This window comes from Watersipora subatra, chromosome 1 (genome assembly GCF_963576615.1).
Source record: "Watersipora subatra chromosome 1, tzWatSuba1.1, whole genome shotgun sequence".
Taxonomy (NCBI): domain Eukaryota; kingdom Metazoa; phylum Bryozoa; class Gymnolaemata; order Cheilostomatida; family Watersiporidae; genus Watersipora; species Watersipora subatra.
This window is the reverse complement of record NC_088708.1, coordinates 4,459,931-4,478,957: the sequence shown is the minus strand read 5'-3', so window position 1 is coordinate 4,478,957 and position 19,027 is coordinate 4,459,931. Positions and strand designations below refer to the sequence as shown.

General features: G+C 37.4%; 1 protein-coding gene across 1 annotated transcript in view; it reads left to right on the top strand.

The window, feature by feature from the left end:
• Positions 1-4,457: 4,457 nt before the first annotated feature.
• The window catches only part of LOC137386092 (CAP-Gly domain-containing linker protein 4-like), a 29,022-nt gene continuing 14,452 nt past the window's right edge, over positions 4,458-19,027 (top strand). Inside the window, exons 1-4 of the mRNA XM_068072773.1 lie at positions 4,458-4,625; positions 8,709-8,847; positions 9,650-9,770; positions 17,436-17,839. Coding sequence (XP_067928874.1) covers positions 4,496-4,625; positions 8,709-8,847; positions 9,650-9,770; positions 17,436-17,839 — 794 coding nt within the window. The 5' untranslated portion in view covers positions 4,458-4,495. The remainder of the gene's footprint in view (positions 4,626-8,708; positions 8,848-9,649; positions 9,771-17,435; positions 17,840-19,027) is intronic.

Below are 19,027 nucleotides of genomic sequence, written 5' to 3'. Positions count from 1 at the left end.
GACTCTATTATTATTCAGTGGAACTATTATTAGCCTGTGACACTATTACTAGTTTGTGATGCTATTCTTGATTTGTGACGCTATTAGTAGGTTTGTGACGCTTAATAAGATGAAGCCTGTAAAAATTTGCCTTAAGCGAAACTTTAGCTGCTGTTAACTGGGCTGTGTCTGCGAGCATTAACTATCCAAACCTTTTAAAATTGGAAATAGTCCTAAAGTCATACTGGAGAGTCGAAGGAAACACAAAAAATCATCGCTAGTCTTTCAATTGCCTACTAAACTTGTTCAAGTTATATACGGTACTTGTTTTTAGTCAGGTACCTGACCACTAATTAGCCAACATAAGAATATACGGGGCTAGAAGTGAAGCCTTCTTCTGTGAGCTATGAATGTATGTAATTGTCATGAAAAGCAAGGTAAAACATCAGGTATTGCTAGTGTGTAAGCTTGTCAGCTTAGCTCTATATTGCTGCTGTAAAGGATGAACTTGTCTCGGCTTCACATGTGGCATGAATTTCTTTCACAAATACGGAAGTTAGGCTACAGCCTGCTAAAACTTCATATAGTTTTAGGTACTCTCACCCAGCACAAGCTTCTATTTAATTGTTAGATATATTATTTACTTTATGGGATATGCAACAAGACTTTTTTCAACCAAAGAAACTTGTAAATCCTTTTTGCAGATCTCCTCATGGTATTCAAGTGACAAATAAAACATTTGCCAACTTGACAGTTTATTTACAGCCTGTGCACTCAGCTTCAAGCTTGAAATTACTTAATTTAAATGTTACTAACGAAACCAAATGTGGCTACGCAAATATGTGTTGACTTCGTCTGAAGGTTTTTCTTTCTGAATTTTTGAATCGTAAAGGGAGGAGAATAATGCAAACTGTTTGCTCTAAAGAAGATTTTTAAGTGAACCTTTATATAAATGAGACGTTAACCAAAAAGTTCAATATGCGAATATCTGAAAGTACATGATTTTATAGCATAGCAATAGCATCTTATAGCAAGCATTTGTTACTAGGTCAAATATAAAAGCAGAACCAGCACAGTGCAATGTAAGCACCTCTTTACTGACATACTTTTTCAATCAGCTCTTCACTCGAGTTGGTTAAATAAATAATAGAAAACTAAATGTTAAATACCCTAACTTTAAAGGATTTTAGTCTCAAATTAATGTTGAGCTGTTACTAATTGTAGCCGACTAGCAGTTATTTCATAATGCAAGGGAATTCGCTTGTGTAGTTGCTAAACTATCATTAATTATAACTAATGTGTTATAGTGTTAACTATACCTAACTAATGTATTATAATGTTAACTATAACTAATACGTTATAGTGTTAGCTATACCTAATTAATGTGTTATAATGTTAACCATAACTAATGCGTTATAGTGTTAGCTATACCTAACTAATGTGTTATAGTGTTAACCATAACTAATGCCTTATAATGTTAACCAGAACTAATGTGTTATAGTGTTAAATATAACTAATGTGTTATAGCGTTAACACATTAGTTTAGCAACTACACAAGCGTGTTTTCTAGCATTATGAAAGAAATGGTAGTTGGCTACAATTGGTAACTGATCAACATTAATTTGAGACTAAAATCCTTTAGTTACACTTTGAAGTTTTAATCCTTTGAAGTTTACTTTTCAACAAAATGCCTAGCTGTCTTGTGACAAAAAAACAGCAAGAATCTGGTAGAGTAGTAGCCATTGAGACATGCAAGAGCTGAGCTAGTACAACGATTACTGTGTACAATTATAGTGCTGGGCTGGTCTTGGATTGTCACCTATCATAATACGGATGGTTTTGGAGATATAATAATAACAAAGATTATGAAATGATGGAGATAGGCTGGATCCAGTGGAAATGTTGCTCGTGCGCATTTCACATTTTTAGATGCAGTAGGAACCTCTGCACTATACAAATTAATTCAAGAATAATTATAGAGATTTTGAAATTATTAATGACCATGTTTGGTAACTGTTTACCAACACTGATTAAACATTGATCATCGCCTAGTTTAGTAGCATGCTAAACTAAACCATTCTAACTTTTAAATGAAGGTGTTTGCTTCTTTCTGTGTAGGTCTGTCCAATGCATAATCAAAATATCTTAAAGCTCGAGGCATAGCTAAAACGAATTGTTAAAAAACATTTCTTACTTCTTAAGCTACACATTCGTACAATATTTAAAATAGCTTATAAACAGTGGCAGGTAATGTAGTTGCCATTGGCTAAGTCTCTTGAATAAATTTGAGAAATTTAATCTAGTAACTCAGTAACTAGTAGCTAATATTTTAACCTTTATCATAAAAAGAGCCGTGTCTGTCGAAAGCCAGCTAAGAGCTGTTAGAAAAAAATATTGCAAAAAAGATGTTGCTCCTACTGTTTTCTGACAAGCTTGTTTATTTGATTGCTACAAAGTTCTTTTTTGTAGTTATTATTTTGATGGGTTTGAATAGTGATGTCAGTAGCATGTTATATCAGTGGTAGTTATTGAATTTTAAAAATATTCGTGTAAGCTTTGGTTTTTGTAGTAAGCCTTTACCTTTTTCCCTTTTTATCAATTACGTTGTGAGCTTGATGTAGTTCTGGCATAGATGTACATCTCACCGCAACCGTTGGCTTGAGGATGTACGATTCATCACCCTTTGTTACTACAATAGTATGAGTTACCAGTCAGCAGTGGCCTACAGTCTATTAACGTATGGTATTTAGTACTCAGTAATGCTATGTGGGAAGTAATAGTTTATGGTGGAGCCACTGACAGCTCAAACCTTGTCAATAGAAGTGCTGTTACTGAACAAATTTTACAAAACTTGTCAAATGTAACCAATTGATTCAGTTCATTACTGAACCAATTTACTACTCAGCCAGTTAACTACTCAACCAGTTAACTACTCAACCAGTTAACCAATCAGCCAGTTAATAGTCACCAAGTTAATTACTCAACCAGTTAAACAACCAGTTACCTATTCAACCAGCTGTTTTCTATATTTGTATTACTAGGTGTAGGGTGGAGACCAAGTACCCATAGCATAGCACAGCAAGGAATATTTACTAAAAAGTATAGAAGTTTATTAAACACATTTTGTTAAATGCGAGTAAGAATTGTTTATTACTGAAATAATTTGCAACCATGCCAAGATAACTTCTAAATACCAACAGCACACACTACTTCTCTGACCTTACTGCATTAGCACTACCAAGTACTAGCATTATGGTAAACTAAACAATCTATGACACCTGTATCAGCATGATAGTCTTGTATCAAACCAGTTGTACCATAAGCAACTGAATTTATCAAATATTATGACTGAGAATTGTTTTAAAAGATTTTTTTTCAAAAGAATGTTTTATTTGTTTTGTGCACGGATTAGAAAGCTTACATGTGTGCAGATTTTAATTTATTTAAAAAAATAACTTGTTCAATTGCTAGTTTTTACCAAAATAGCACACCCTACATAAAGGTACAATAAACTATAAGATAAACTAGTTGACAAGCATAAAAGGCATGTAGTCTAAAATAAATGAAAATTACATGTATGTAATCTATTTGTATGTTTGTGTCATAACAAACATATTTCTGTGTTAGCTCCTTGTTGTTCACATGTAAGCTAATAAAAAACCTAGGTTTACTGTAATTGTTAAAATATCCAAAAAAAGATAACTTTTTTGTAAATTGTTTGAAGTTAACTGTTAGTTAATTATTTTTTTATTTTAAACAATAAACAAAAAAACAAAATATAAATTGCTTTTATTTGCAGCCCTGATATTAAATATGACTTATACAATAAATTTATATTTACACACACATATATGTACATATTATTTCATGAGTATATTTATGTAGCGCAATATAATTGTATTGTCTTTACGCAAAGGGGCTTTAATAGTATAGGCATTCTGTTTTGTCGATGAGTTTAATAACAATGTCCCATTTCATAGTGTTAGGATGTATCGGTTGTCAAGGAGTATTATAGTCTGAGCATTGGTAGAGGTAGTGCGTACTAGTTTCGTCTTCCAACAAACATGTGCATGTAGGTGTATAGGTTGCTCAAACAATGTACTGGAATAGTTGCAGCTTGCTATCTATGACCAGTTAGCAGATGCTATTAACTGTGCTATAATGCATTCCTAAGGCAGTACATAAACACTCTGTGTTGTCTTCTCATTAGTTATAATTAAGAGTTATCTTCTTCTAATGAATAAACGTAAAAATCTTTTTAAAGATTACTTTGATCAAAATTTTTAAAAAATTTATTAATTGTTTGAACATTATATTCACTAAAAATATAGCTTTAAAATTTAGATAGAGATTATGAAAAACAGTAAGTGTGATATCGTCGGGACGTCTTTGAGTACCCCAACGCATTTCTTCAAGGGTTAACACCCTCTTGCTATTCTGCTGAAAGGTTGGAAAATGGCTCTTGTTACTAAATTAATAATGCCCTGTAGTATAGGGAGGAATAACTCTCGCCAGAATGATTAGCATGGAAAGCCACCATTCGGATACATCCTTAAGTTCGACTGCTAGAGAATCGTCTTCATGGGTTAAATTATGGCATGCAAACTGCAATGCAACTGGTGGTCTCAACATTAGCCAAAATGGTGGTAAGTCAATTCTAATTTAAACCTACACTGCTTCGGCTTTGGCACACATTAATACAAGTTGAGCTAGAAATTTTAATATCTTTTTACTTATTCAATAAATATTGTTTCATGGATGTTTTCAGTCAAGAAGTATATTAACATTGGTCTTAGTTGTCACGAGGCACGATTTTCACAAATATACTTGTACATAGGGAGATATCCTTTTTAAAAATGCTGAAACGTGTATAGGAGAACACTAAAGAGCAAGAGAAGTTACTTGATAATGGATTAATCAACATGTCACTAAAATCGTTTATGGGCATGCCGTTTTGACATTCGTTCTAGCCTCATCAATTTCTTTTTAGTCACTCATTAATCTTTTTTAATTTTGTGTACTGTTATTTAGTTTACTAGCTTTGCTACTTTGGAAAAATTATATATAAATATGACTATTGATTACCAGTTTAAAAATTGCTTTTATATTGCTTATATATATCAACGTTTTATTTACTTTATATTTATTTATCTTTGTAGGGGTTGTCTCAGTTATTTTACAATTCTGTCTGGTCCCAGTATTAAACCAATTTAAAAGCAGCAGATTTTAATTAGGATGAAAACTATTAATGAAGTAATTTTAATCATTTTGATTTCTGTTGTAATTAGAATTCTTCTTTTGTGAGCAATTAATGGAAGGGTTGTTTTTGCTAGTGATTCTAAGAATTTTTCCTATGTTGTATTAGTGAGACTTCAATAAGTGTAGATTGTTGTTGGGAGAAGCTGAGTAGAATTATAAATGTGCCCTTAATGTTAAACTCATAGAGAGTCAGTGTTTATGCCATGACAAGGTAGTATACTTCATTAGTCCTAAAAAGTGAGCTTCTCTATTGAGGAACTATGAAGAAATGTTTTTCAGTGTGAGGCTACTAATGTTTACAAAAATCCTTAAATTCGAGTTATTTTCAATATCTTTGAATTAAAAGAAGATCCATCGTTAAAATTCTGGCAATTAAAAGTAAAAGTGGGGACTCTCAAAACTGGTTTTAACCAAATGTTCTAGCGACATGTTCCCTCATGATTTTTATGTTTTACTCTGTGAATAAAACACTTGAATGAAAGTTAGAGTGGGTGGAGTGCAGTGCAATGTTTTATCAGGTTTTACTCTCCATTGTTACACCTAGATACAGTTTTATTAGTAACCAATGTTACTTCAGCGGTGCTTCTAATTTGTCAGTAACCATTTCTGAATTCTGTCTGTTTTAGCAATTACTAACCCATTGAATGTTTCTAGCATTTATTCCGTATTTGCTGCATGTTTGTCAAACTCTAATGGAGACTGGAGTGTATTTGTGGCGCAGGAAAAGCTAGTCTACTATTTTCTGTTGCATTGACAACATTTGCCATCAGATTTGTGGAAACAATGCTTTGTGACATTGCCTGATTTATCGCGAGGTAGACATGTGGACTTTTAGTTATGTAGGGTAGTTTTTAATCTTTAAAATTTAATTTTCATTTTAATCTTTAAAATTCTAACAAGTGCAGCTCAACAGTTACTATCACAAAAGTAAACCAAAATTTGGCAATTACACACACTTTCTAAATCAAACATGTGGCTCAGGTTGTTGTTAGCACAGCACTACTAGTAGTCTCAATGGAACTAATCACATTTTACGCTTTAGTTGAAGGTCAATGACGCACCGAAGCATTTTGTCTTCCAAGAGAAAGCTTGATTCGAAATTCGCGCTTTGTCGATGTTTTAACACCAAACTCGTTTAAACAAGTTCAATTTGGAGAATATTCTGTTTGTCATTGTAGGTTTTACAACATCGACATTATGCCGCTGTTGCGCTTCAAAGCATTGTGTCCGTTTGGTTCAAAATTATCATAGATCTATTTATGGTAGTTGATATATGATCTAGATTAGCAAAGTTTATTATTTAAATTGATCAGTGATCAGTTAGGAGGATTAAAGGGAAGGAGTAAGGAAGTAGTCATGGTCATATAGGTGGGCCATAAGCGTTTCTGCCTCATTTACTTTTTGAGAGGTAGCCTAATAGGCCGAAGACGCTCCTCATGGCGGAGACTGGTGGGCTGTACACATGTGCTGGTGTCATCGACACTAATTTTATTATTGTGTGATTTGTTAGGAGCGCCCTATCGTTTTTTTCCCTTACCAATTCTGATGGTGAAATAACCAGTGTTTTGACCAAAAATTTACCTAAAGCTACCAGTTAGCTGTTGTGTTGACTTTTTCGCGACTAATAAAGCTAAAAAGCTATGCATAGTCGACATTCTACCAGCGCAAGTACTTTTGACGATGACGATTCACCAAATGTATCTCGAAGAAACCATTGGTATGCATTTTCGACTACGTAGCTGCGAATGCATCGGTGTGTTGTAGCTTGCCAAATGTGGGTGCTTTAAAATGTTGACCCACGTACCCAAAACCTTCGAGTTGCGTTTGAAGCTTAGTGATTCACCAACATTGATTTCTCTAGCATACCAAAGGCTTTACACCAATGTATTATTGGTGTATAGCCTGCGATATATTATTATTTATGGCATTAAATGACTGCTCTAGAAGGTTCTGACATCTTGTACTAGATGTCATCATTAGAGAGGAAATTAACTATATGTCGTGAAGGCTGTACTTTTAAGAATGCGCTTGGATGCAAAGGGTGATGTATTGCACCTATGGGTTCAGCACAAGCGTTTGATGGCCTTGGCATTAGTACCAGAATGGTGGTGTTCATATGGGATGCTGTTTTATTACTAACTCGCTTTTCATTGGTTAATTGTGCTAGTGATAACCTTGCTTTGCATTTTAAAAGTGACTAAAAATGATGATCGTGTAAATAACGACTAACATAAAAGGTGATTGTATAAAAGTCTTCAACACCGAAATACATTGGCTAATGTATTGCTTATGCTACATGATAAGCAGGAGTGGTCACACAACTCCCAATTGTTCGTAGCTGACGAGTTTACATGCTATGAAAAAATTATTGCGCAACTCCACATTTTTTATATTAGCCTGTTGTGGTTTTAGCTACAGCGGGGCACATAATTTATATCGTGGCTGACACTATTAAAACGCGTCTAATGTCAAAATTGTCTTTTTGGTCATCTTTCTTTAAAAAAATTTTTTAATGCAACCACCAGGTCGAACATTTTGATAACTAACTCGTCTGAGAACAGTGTTCATCATTTTATATAATAGCTCCATTTGAAAGCAAACTTTTCTACACGTTTTGACATTTTTAAATATTGTGCTTCAAAATTTATAAAGTATTCATGTGTTTTGACATTTTAAAACAAGTTGAAAACAGAGCTGCGTAGAAATGCTGTAAGGGCATCACGAATGAAGGTGATGAAATTCTAACCTATGATCGCCAAGATTTGTGCAAAAATACAAATATTGGTGTTTACATCACACGCAGTACTTTTTGTTGATACGATTTTTTTCAACAATACCCCTTGAATCGGATGTCGGAATCGCTTCGAAGAATTAAATATGCGACGTTTGAAACCATTTATATGGTACGAAGATGAAAAATATGACAAAAATTTGTAGCATGTAACACTAGTGATTGACACGTACTGGTCAGAGTAGCCAGCTGCTGGAGAGATGCAAGTAGCCATACATAGTGTACCGAGGCATCTTACATTTAGGTCAATTCAAGGTACACTAAACACTTCTATTAAAGCTGCCTCACATTCTCCTTGCTAATGTTCAATTTGTGGTCAGAGAAATATCCTATAGTACTTCTCATCAGCTCGAGTTAACCTATCCATTATTTCAGTCAAAATACTAGTCTAAACGGTGACACGGACAGAGCTGTTCTACAGACTGTAGCTTTGTGCTTAGAGCCTTGAACTTGCACCTTGCGTCGTCTTGGTAACTGTAAATAGTCATTTAGGGAAGATTATGAACCCTTGACACGGGCTGTTTGCTGATATCTTATGAAATCATCTCTCCTGTCAATCTGTTTCCATCACCTCGATTCCTGTCATGTTCCAGGAAGCTATGGAATTGGCTTATGCTTTTATCAAGATATTAGCATTGACCTGATATCGAGTTTGATAGAATACAATTTACTATTATAGGATCAGCTACAGATCTGGCATCAGCCATTGGAGATAAGGAAGTGGTAGCTAAAGCAGTTGCGTTTGTTGTCAACAGTACAAGAAAAGGCATTGTGCCTTTGTGTGCTGATGTAGCCAACCTGCTAAGCAATAGAAGAAGGTAGGGTAACGGAGACACGAGCCTATCTGTGGCGAGTCTAAACTGTTGATTCCCAGTATTGCATGGAATATCTATTTCTTTAATATTTTGGGCAAGCTGTTTTTATTTTAGATGTGACAATTATTATCTATATGACTTGCAACAGATATATGAAGGCTTTTGATGCCAATCAAAACTTTCAATCAAAAATGCTAATCACAAGGATAATTCTTTTTGTTTAAAATAATTGTTTAATTGACTTCATTCATTCAAAACCAAAACTTTTTTTTTGCATAGTTTTATTTGATTAACTCAAATTTTAATTTTTGCGGTTGTTCGATTTTTACTGTTAACGTGCAGCAGTTTTGCTCATGGAGCAAAATATAGGAGTAGAATTAGTTTTACAAGCGCTATAATAGCCACCGACAGTTGTTGAGGATTCCTAATAGATAATTGTGAGGTAAATCCATTGAGGATGCTATTGCCTTCACCCAACCAAAGCCAAATCTCATTGATCAATTGAAACATCGGTGCAACACGTAGTCGAGTAGTGCAGTTGTGCGCAGCCAAAGTAGATGTCTATGATATGGGTTGGCCCTGTATTCCGTTGGTGCATGTGTTATAGCTACGGTCTTTGGTCCCTAGTTGTTGTACCTTCCGTTGGTGTATGTTATAGCTACTGTCTTTGGTCCCTAGTTGTTGTACTTTCCGTTGGTGTATGTGTTATAGCTACTGTCTTTGGTCCCTAGTTGTTGTATTTTCCGTTAGTGTATGTGTTATAGCTACTGTCTTTGGTCCCTAGTTGTTGTACCTTCCGTTTCAGCCTAGAGGATAGAATAGTACAACTGACAAAGCAAAATGAGGCACTGCAACTGCTCGCTGATAGCCAAGGCAGCACCACCGGCAGCACTTCTACTCGAGCCAAGCTCCCACCACTGCCAGGTGTAAGTTTTATAGTCATTTCATATGTGGTGGCTCAATGCCCTGCCCTCAATTATTTCCTGATAGTAATTTTTGACAACTGCAAAGCAAGTTTGTGTACATATAACCAAGTTATTAATAACTGCAAGGTTACTACACGCTGTTTAACCATTTTATATAAATAAACAGGACTTTAACCCTTAAAAACTAGCTTTAAAAAATAAATGGCCGCACTAGCTTGTTCTTTATTAGCCACTAGATGGGTGAAGTAGCGACAAGAATCACTTGGGCAGCATTATCTAGCCGCAGCATTTCTATTACGGTAGTTCATTTCATAGCTCAAAAACTTCATCATAAATAGTTGAAATGTTTACATATAACATTAAAACAAATGCATTATATTTTATCTTGTTTAATTTACAACTACAGCAACTTTGAGCTAACATGACTTATTTGTTTTGTATGTCAGAGCTGTTGTATGTCGGAGCTGTTGTATGTCGGAGCTGTTGTATGTCGGAGCTGTTGTATGTCGGAGCTGTTGTATGTCGGAGCTGTTGTATGTCGGAGCTGTTGTATGTCGAAGCTGTTGTATGTCGGAGCTGTTGTATGTCGGAGCTGTTGTATGTCGGAGCTGTTGTATGTCGGAGCTGTTGTATGTCGGAGCTGTTGTATGTCGGAGCTGTTGTATGTCGGAGCTGTTCTGTCAGAGCTGTTGTATGTCAGAGCTGTTGTATGTCAGAGCTGTTGTATGTCCGAGCTGTTGTATGTCCGAGCTGTTGTATGTCCGAGCTGTTGTATGTCCGAGCTGTTGTATGTCCGAGCTGTTGTATGTCCGAGCTGTTGTATGTCGGAGTGTATATTCTAATAAGAATACATTGTATCTTGTTTGATGCATTCCAGAACTCAAATACTATGATGAACACTTCAAGTAATCACACTTAGTATGAAATAAATCCATTATTTACAACTATGTACAAAACGAACTTTCATTTAAAAAACTAAGTTAATATGGGTATAACCATCAGGTATAATAGAATAATTAGGAAACCATAGGTATAACCATAAAAAGGCCTTTATTGTTACTTTACCTGAGTGACATGCAACACAAGATTAGAATTGGCAGTGTAGGTTCAGTGGTCGAGTTACTAAGAAGAATTAGTGACATGTGAACACAAGTACGGGCTCAGCTATGCTAAGTTTGGTAGCAATGTGAAGGATAAAAATTCATGGCTTAACTTATACTGGTAATATATCATTATACGGGTAATATATCGTTATACTGGTAATATATCGTTCTACTGGTAATATATCGTTCTACTGGTAATATATCGTTCTACTGGTAATATATCGTTCTACTGGTAATATATTGTTATACTTGTAATACAGTCAAACATGGATAACTCTCCCTCGGATAGCTCGAACACATGGTTAATTCGAACGGTTTCTTTGGTCCGTTCCCACGTAATAATAAATTGCTTTAGATAACTCGACCTCAACTTTGTTAACTCAACAGTTTTTTGCCCAACGGCTACCGAAACGGTTGTTATCCCTTTAGAAAATCACTTTATTCCAAGCCATAGAGGTAAACCTCAACTTTTTGTAATTCCTATGCGTCGTTATTACCACAATCGCCAAAATATTTTTGTCAACAACTTTTCTAAAGGTTTGGTGAAATTTGATTTTTGCCAAACATCTGCTTAGCGATGGCCCTTCGGAAGCAAGGAAAATGAGGTAACCTTCGCATAAACTTCAAGAAAAATCGGCAAAATTGATCTTGGTTAAAACGCTCAAAAGAAAAAGAGGTATTTTCTTCTGAGCATTTCAACAACGATCAAGTTTTGCCAATTTTAATCTAAAAAACGTCCTGGCAATAACATCACCTCAAACAACAAACCAATCTCAAGTGATAGCAAAATCTCTATACTTTTTGATGAATAAGTTTTAAACTTTACATTAGAAGCATTTAATTTGAAACAAGCCATTTATGCTTTTGATTTATATTATAGTTTGTATATGTGCATGTATCTACTAATAAATAAATAAATACATGGACTTGTGACAGTGCTCTGATAACTTGAACGATCTGATAACTCGAACTCTTTCGCTCGGTCCCGGGAAGTTCGAGTTATCCATGCTTGACTGTATATCGTTATACTGGTAATATATCGTTATGCGGGTAATATATCGTTGTACTGGTAATATATCGTTCTACTGGTAATATATCGTTCTACTGGTAATATATCGTTATGCTGGTAATATATCGTTATGCTGGTAATATATCGTTATGCTGGTAATATATCGTTATGCTGGTAATATATCGTTATGCTGGTAATATATTGTTATGCTGGTAATATATCATTATGCTGGTAATATATCGTTCTACTGGTAATATATCATTATACTGGTAATATATCGTTATGCTGGTAATATATCGTTATGCTGGTAATATATTGTTATACTGGTAATATATCGTTATGCAGTTAAATGGCATGTCAAAGGTTTCTAATTTTATCTAGATTACGGATAAAGCTTTGTTAATACCAGCACTTTATGTCTGAGATTATGATCACATTTTCTTTTAGCGGCACTTCCATGTTTGGTATTGTGAAATGCAACACATTCTGTCTTTCGTCATTAGATAAAATTAGCAGCCCTGACGCATTTTGGCTGCTCAGTAGTGTATGGCAAGGTGAAGCAATCAGATTTGCGGTGCTTTTCTTGGAGTGTCATTATGAATGGCATCGTGCAACCACTTTTATTTCATCATGAGTTGCCAGCTTAGCTTAGTAACATTTAATTAGCCTTATTAAGTCTCCATAAACTCGAAGAGAAAATGAGACCATTCACCTATTAAGCTTCATTCGAAAATTAATTAGAGTTAGGAAAAATATTCAAGTGATAATCCAATGATTTCAGAGCTCACTAATCTCTCACTTTAAATGGCATCAAGCCCAATTTTCGGCTTACATTCATACCTCGACATACATTGTATAAGCTTAATACGTTTTGGCACTGAGCTCATATGTCAATGTTTCAGTGTTCTTGTATCTCAACGCAAGATTTCCTATATAAAATAACTAAATACTAATTAATCCGTTCCCATACTATGAAAAAATGACCTAAAACAGAATATGACGATGGAAAAACGTGACTTTAATTGTTGTAATTCGGTACCTACGTTCACAAAGTAACGAATATATATTTATTAGTTATGATCAGCAATGGAATGTAACCTTATTATGCACAGTACTGTGTGGAGTTCTTACCTTTGAGACAAACGTAGTGGCTGATGGCGGAGTGAAAGAGATTTGACAGCAACGGGTTCAGTACGCTAGACTTTTGTGACGCTGCGTAGCAATACATCAACGATAAATTTACCTGAAATGAATTTAGCTTATTAAGCACACACTTGAAACTAAATTTTAATCTTTTACTAAACTTAACTTCAATTTTGTCTTAATGTTTTATTTGTTCAGCTTGGCGCTTTTTATCTCATTTTTATATAACTTTAAGCCAACCTTTTACAAACATTTCTTTAACTGATTCGAGGAGAAAGACTGAGCGATGCTGTTCTCAAAAACGACCTCTCGCATACTTGGCCATTTACAATTGGCTCGTATGCTTGTATTTCAAGGCAGAAACTTGCTCAAAATTTTGTTCGGACTTCGATTTTCTTGTACGTTTCAGCACTCGTCTGTCAAGGTCTGGCTGTGTTATATAAATCGATGTGTACTCACATGCGGTTGATGCCAAGAAGAAAGCTCTCTCAATCTCCCCACGCCTTTATACTCCTGTAACCTCTTGTACTTCCTGTAACCGCTCGTACTTCCCGTGACCTCTCGTAACTACCTGTAACTACCATGACCTCGGGCATTAGCGTAGCCCGCGGCCCACCAGCTCGATTATACAACATGCCCTTTTTCTTTTCTCTTTTTGTATGGGCCACTAACCTTCCAGAAATACATTGGGACTCATTCATCAACTCACCTTGCTGGTGAAGTTTACCTTACGCTTTAACCCAGGTCTTCCTCCATCGACACCTCCTGCGTACCATCACTCCCGAGCAACCCGTGGCTGCTGTTGTACTCGGCCGCACTACTCTCCTGATCTTCCACTCTCACTGTTGTATAAATCAGTGTACTCTTCTCGCCACTGCCAGCTCCATTGCCAGTCTGCACTGGCTTTTCCACCACTCTGACCTCCGCCGCTACCAATACTTTTACCGTGACCACTGTCACTACCAACACTCCTTCCACCAACATCTCCAACACTACTTCCACCAACCCTGACAAGCCCGGAGTCTTTTGGTTGGGTCAGTAATGACTCCTCAACCTCATCTCCGTCTCTTCCGTCTTTACCTCGCTCTCCCCAGTAAGAGGCAGGCTCGACAGGCTTCCTGTGGGAGGTCTCCACCTGGGCCGTAACCGGCTGCACAGGGGATGGCACCACAGAGCTGGGAGTTGGCATAGGCCCAGACCTATCTAGCTCGACCTTACCTGCAACCAGTGCAGGTCTGCTACCAGCCCTCTGAACCTCGGCTAACTCCTGCACCACTGCCCTGAATGCCTTGACATTTTCCATCTCCATGACTGCTGCCTCCCGTTTGGCTTTCAGCTTAGCCAATTCCTCCTTCGACTTCCTCCGCACCTCCCTTTCCTCTCTTTCAATCTCTGCTACCTTTTTCTCATGACCTTCTCTGTCTAACATTCCATTGCTGGATACCTCGGCTAAAAAAGAGCAAACCTTTTCCATTACAGACACTGGTTCAGCTACTTTCTCAGCACCTTCCCTTACCTCATCGTGACTCTGTTCTCTATCACCCCCCATAGACACTTGCACATCTCTGGTGCCTTGGGCTGTCCCCTGTTGGCTACCAATTTCCACGTATTCGCTACTCTTCACTCCCTTGGTTTTACAAGTCCACCAATCTTGACCTGTGTGACCTCTCTTAACTTCGCTCTCTCTGTCAGACTTCTTGGTCAGGTTTTGCAACTCGACATCATCTGAAACATAACTTGACCCAGCAATAATGGTTCTTGACGAAAACGGCTTAACTGGCTTAATACTTCTACACTCCTTAACAGCCTCAAACTTACTTTCGCAAACCGCGTTTACAACAGCAAATAATTTAAGCTGCCTTAACTCAGTTATGCCCAAGAAGTTCGTTCTCAATCCTTTCACCACATATACCTCTGTCTCCATAACTCTATATTTACTTTCCAACTGAACGCCTGCTTTACCGACTACTCTTAGCTTACGACCATCTATTCCCGCCAAAACAGTAGATGGCTCCTCTAGCCGTAGGTTCAGCCTTTCGGGCCGTCCCCTCGGTTACAGTCGACCACCTCTGCCCCAGTATCAAACGTAAATTCAACGTTCTTCCCATTGACCTTCAAAACCTGTACAATTCTCCTTTCTAGTCAACTGTCCTCCTCATACTTATCCCTAGAACCAGAGAACCTGACACTTCTGCCCTTACTACTATCTTGGTACCCTCTCCTTATACTTCTCCCCCTCAAACCTATCCATACTGTTGTCCCTGTACCTGCCAAATTTGTCTCTAATCTCGCGGGGGCTTCCTCGGCCCCTATACCTCTCCCCACTACTGTCCCTGCTACCATACCGCTCGTAGCTATTATCTCGACTACCTCCCTGACCTCCTACTACTACCTCGCCCGTCATAACCTACTTCTCCTCCTATCCCTACAATAACGGGATACATGTCCTCGCTGTCCACAACAAAAAACATTTAATGGAGGGACAACTCCTCATCTCATGCCCACTACGTTTGCAATTGTAGCATACTCTACCTCCACTGCCTTCTCTACTGCTTGCTCTATCTTAGAGACATGCCTCTCCCTGCTCATTGTCTCTATACTTTCTACTGTCACCGTCCTTGTTCATACTCCCTGCCTCTTGTCCCATATCTACTAGCACCTTGCTCTTCACTACATAATACTCTCTACTACTCCTCGGGCTACCCCTAGGGGAAGATCTACCTGCTGACTCATAACTTCTATCTCTATCATTACTCCTGTACTGCACTCGGCTATCAAACTCTGATACCTTTGCTACTTCTCTCTTAACCTCACTCTTTAAATCGGTACTTCTACCCTCACCTCTCAAAAATCTATCAGAGCTGTCGGCCATTTCTCGAGCCCTCAATGCCTCCTGCAATAACGCCCAAGTAAGATTGGCATTCTTCATTAACTCTCTGCTTACTTCTCTATCTCTCAACCCGTTAACCGCCACAATAAGGGCAAACCTTACCCTATCATTATTGTTAGTCACCTCTGCATATCTGCTCAAACTCTCTACCCGTTGTAAAAACTCTCTATCACTTTCCCCAAGTGTCTGCCTAGCCGTAAGGAACTTATGCCCCTTTACGAACATACTCTCTTGTCTACCATAATAACCCTGTAAAACCTCCACTGCCCCTTCATAAGTAGAATTTACGCCATCTACGTTAAACCCTGCACCTCTCAATACTTCTCTACCACTGTGCCCAATAGCTCTCAATAGTGGCACTAACCTAGCTCTACCTCTCATAATAGGGCGCCTATTTTCACCTTCACCTTCGTAACCTCTTCTCTCTACAGCACTCTCTATACATAAATTCATCTCCTCTATGAATCTCTCCCACGACCCATCACCGTGCTCCCCAAACACCAGCTTCGGAAACCCACTCTCCATCTCTACCCGATACAATATCTCCCTCGCCACGAATACACTCTACCCCACTCGTATAATTAGTGTAACTCCCACCTCCGAATATGTAATAAATAATTGCACCTCAACAACACTGCTACTACACCTCACAACACTACCCTAATAAATAATTGCACCTCAACAACACTGCTACTACACCTCACAACACTACCCTACCTCACGTTACCTCACCTACACGCCTGTGAAAGGGTCTATACAACCGTTTAACTTACCCGCAACCAGAAAAATTATCGCTAATGACAACACTAAAAGAAAAAAAAAATCAGAATTTTGTCAACTGCGCCATGTTATATAAATCGATGTGTACTCACATGCGGTTGATGCCAAGAAGAAAGCTCTCTCAATCTCCCCACGCCTTTATACTCCTGTAACCTCTTGTACTTCCTGTAACCGCTCGTACTTCCCGTGACCTCTCGTAACTACCTGTAACTACCATGACCTCGGGCATTAGCGTAGCCCGCGGCCCACCAGCTCGATTATACAACAGGCTGTATATATAAAATATTTTCATCTGAGTGTGTCAGAGTAAACAGACAGCAATTATTAATCATATCAGGTTGTCGTTGATATTTTGTTAATTGTGTCACATTTGAATTTTCTTTGTAATGAATTATTTTGTGAGGAGATCATGTAGGTCTGAGAGAAATTTTTTGTTAAATCTTTGATTATTCTTGCTTGATGACTGGTCTAATTACTGTCATGAATTTAATGCTCATTTCGCTTGCTTGAGTGTGAGTTGAAATGCTGTTAACATACCTTAACATGTTCAGTTTGCTGTCAAGCATTCTCTTGTGACACAATAAGGTGAAAATTCTGGGTAAGAATTTTTAGGAGCTAAAGCTATTGGCGTATATTTAGAAATAGATAGTCTATCATCGGTAATAGTTCCAGTGTGATTTACTTATATGACCTGATGGTTTTGTATGAAAATTGCTCTAATATTCTCTAAAATGTTTCAGGAACTTGGCATTTCGGAAACCATTAGCCCTACCGCAAGTCCAACATCACGTAACCTTCGCTCAGCCTCTTTGCGGACATCTGGCAGAAAACCTAACAAACCAGAGTTGACAAACGATTCCTCTAACGATATCGTCGCTCTGCCAGCTAGTCCACCACAATACAGTTTTATGCCTGTAACCCCGGCTACTAAGTCATCGTCGAGGGCGGATAATGAGATCATTATCCACCCGCGACCCTCTGATGACCAGCACTTGCCGACAGTAAACACAGGTATTACTGTGGCTGAGGTACATGCCTTGCCCGAGTCTGTGCAGGAGTCCGGTGAATACAAGTCAGGAGCTGATTGGCCTAGGAGTCCTGCTCGCACTCCCAGTCTCTCCTCAAGTGAACGCGATTCGGATAGGTGCGTCTTATCCTCTCCTGATTGTTGCACAATTTCAGTAAACAGTCATGGTGGTTTAAGCATTGGGTATACATGCAGCACTGCATGTCATTTAGCAATCCATAATACTGTAAAACCTCTCATTGAACGCCATGGCGCTCTATGTTTCAACCCTTTATAGTGGCGGTCAATTGGAGGTGGCGTTCAAATAGAGGTGGCGTTCAATTAGAGGGTTTACCGTAACTGCCATCTCCTTCCCTTCATTTCTCGTCTGTCTTCGTCTAGCTTGCTTACATTGCCTAGCTCTCTCTCTCTCTCATTCCCTTATAGCTGTGTAAGTCACTAATGGCTGTCCATGTCAATATCATACCTTGAGGCAGTGCTTCCTCCCAGGTCCTCACTTCACACATTGCCACTGGCAAATCTTTGTTGGTTCACATCTGAGGTCATTTTTGGCCTTATATTATTATTACTGCTGTATAATATATTGCGGTACCTTTAATTTGGTCCTATCCCAAAACCACCATATGCTCAAGTAAATACTCATAAAATACACTAATTTTTCAAAATTTTCCCACAGTTTATAAAATCTACGATACCCCTTCGAATACTGCAGGTGATTCATAATAATATTATATAATTATATTATTATATTATATATTAATTATATTATTATATAATTAATATTTATGAAAGTGTGTGACAAACTAGATGTGAGAAAGTAAGTTTTATATCAAAACTAAATATAAAAAGTAATACAGTGGACCCTCGTTATACGATTTTAATTCGTTCCAGTGTTTACATCGTAAGGCAAAATCTCGTATAGAAACCCATACTAAATATCTAATGCAAACACTCCTTGGTAAAAATCCTCAAAATTTTATATAAATACTGTACATATTAATATTTAGTCACAAAATAATATGTTAATTTGAGTAACTATAGTTACTTACAGTAACTTTAGTGTACAGTGGACCCTCGCCATACGATTGTAATTCGTTCTAGGGTTGACATCGTTAATCGCAAATGTCATATAGAGGGGTATAAAAACTTATATTAATTATCTAATGCAAATACCCCCTGGTAAAAAACATCAAAATTTTCCCACGACCAAACGAGCTGAGCGAATGTTTGTGAGTTGTATGATAAATGCATGTGCACACAACTCACGAAAATTATTCATCAACAGCGTCGCAAACCCTTGTATCG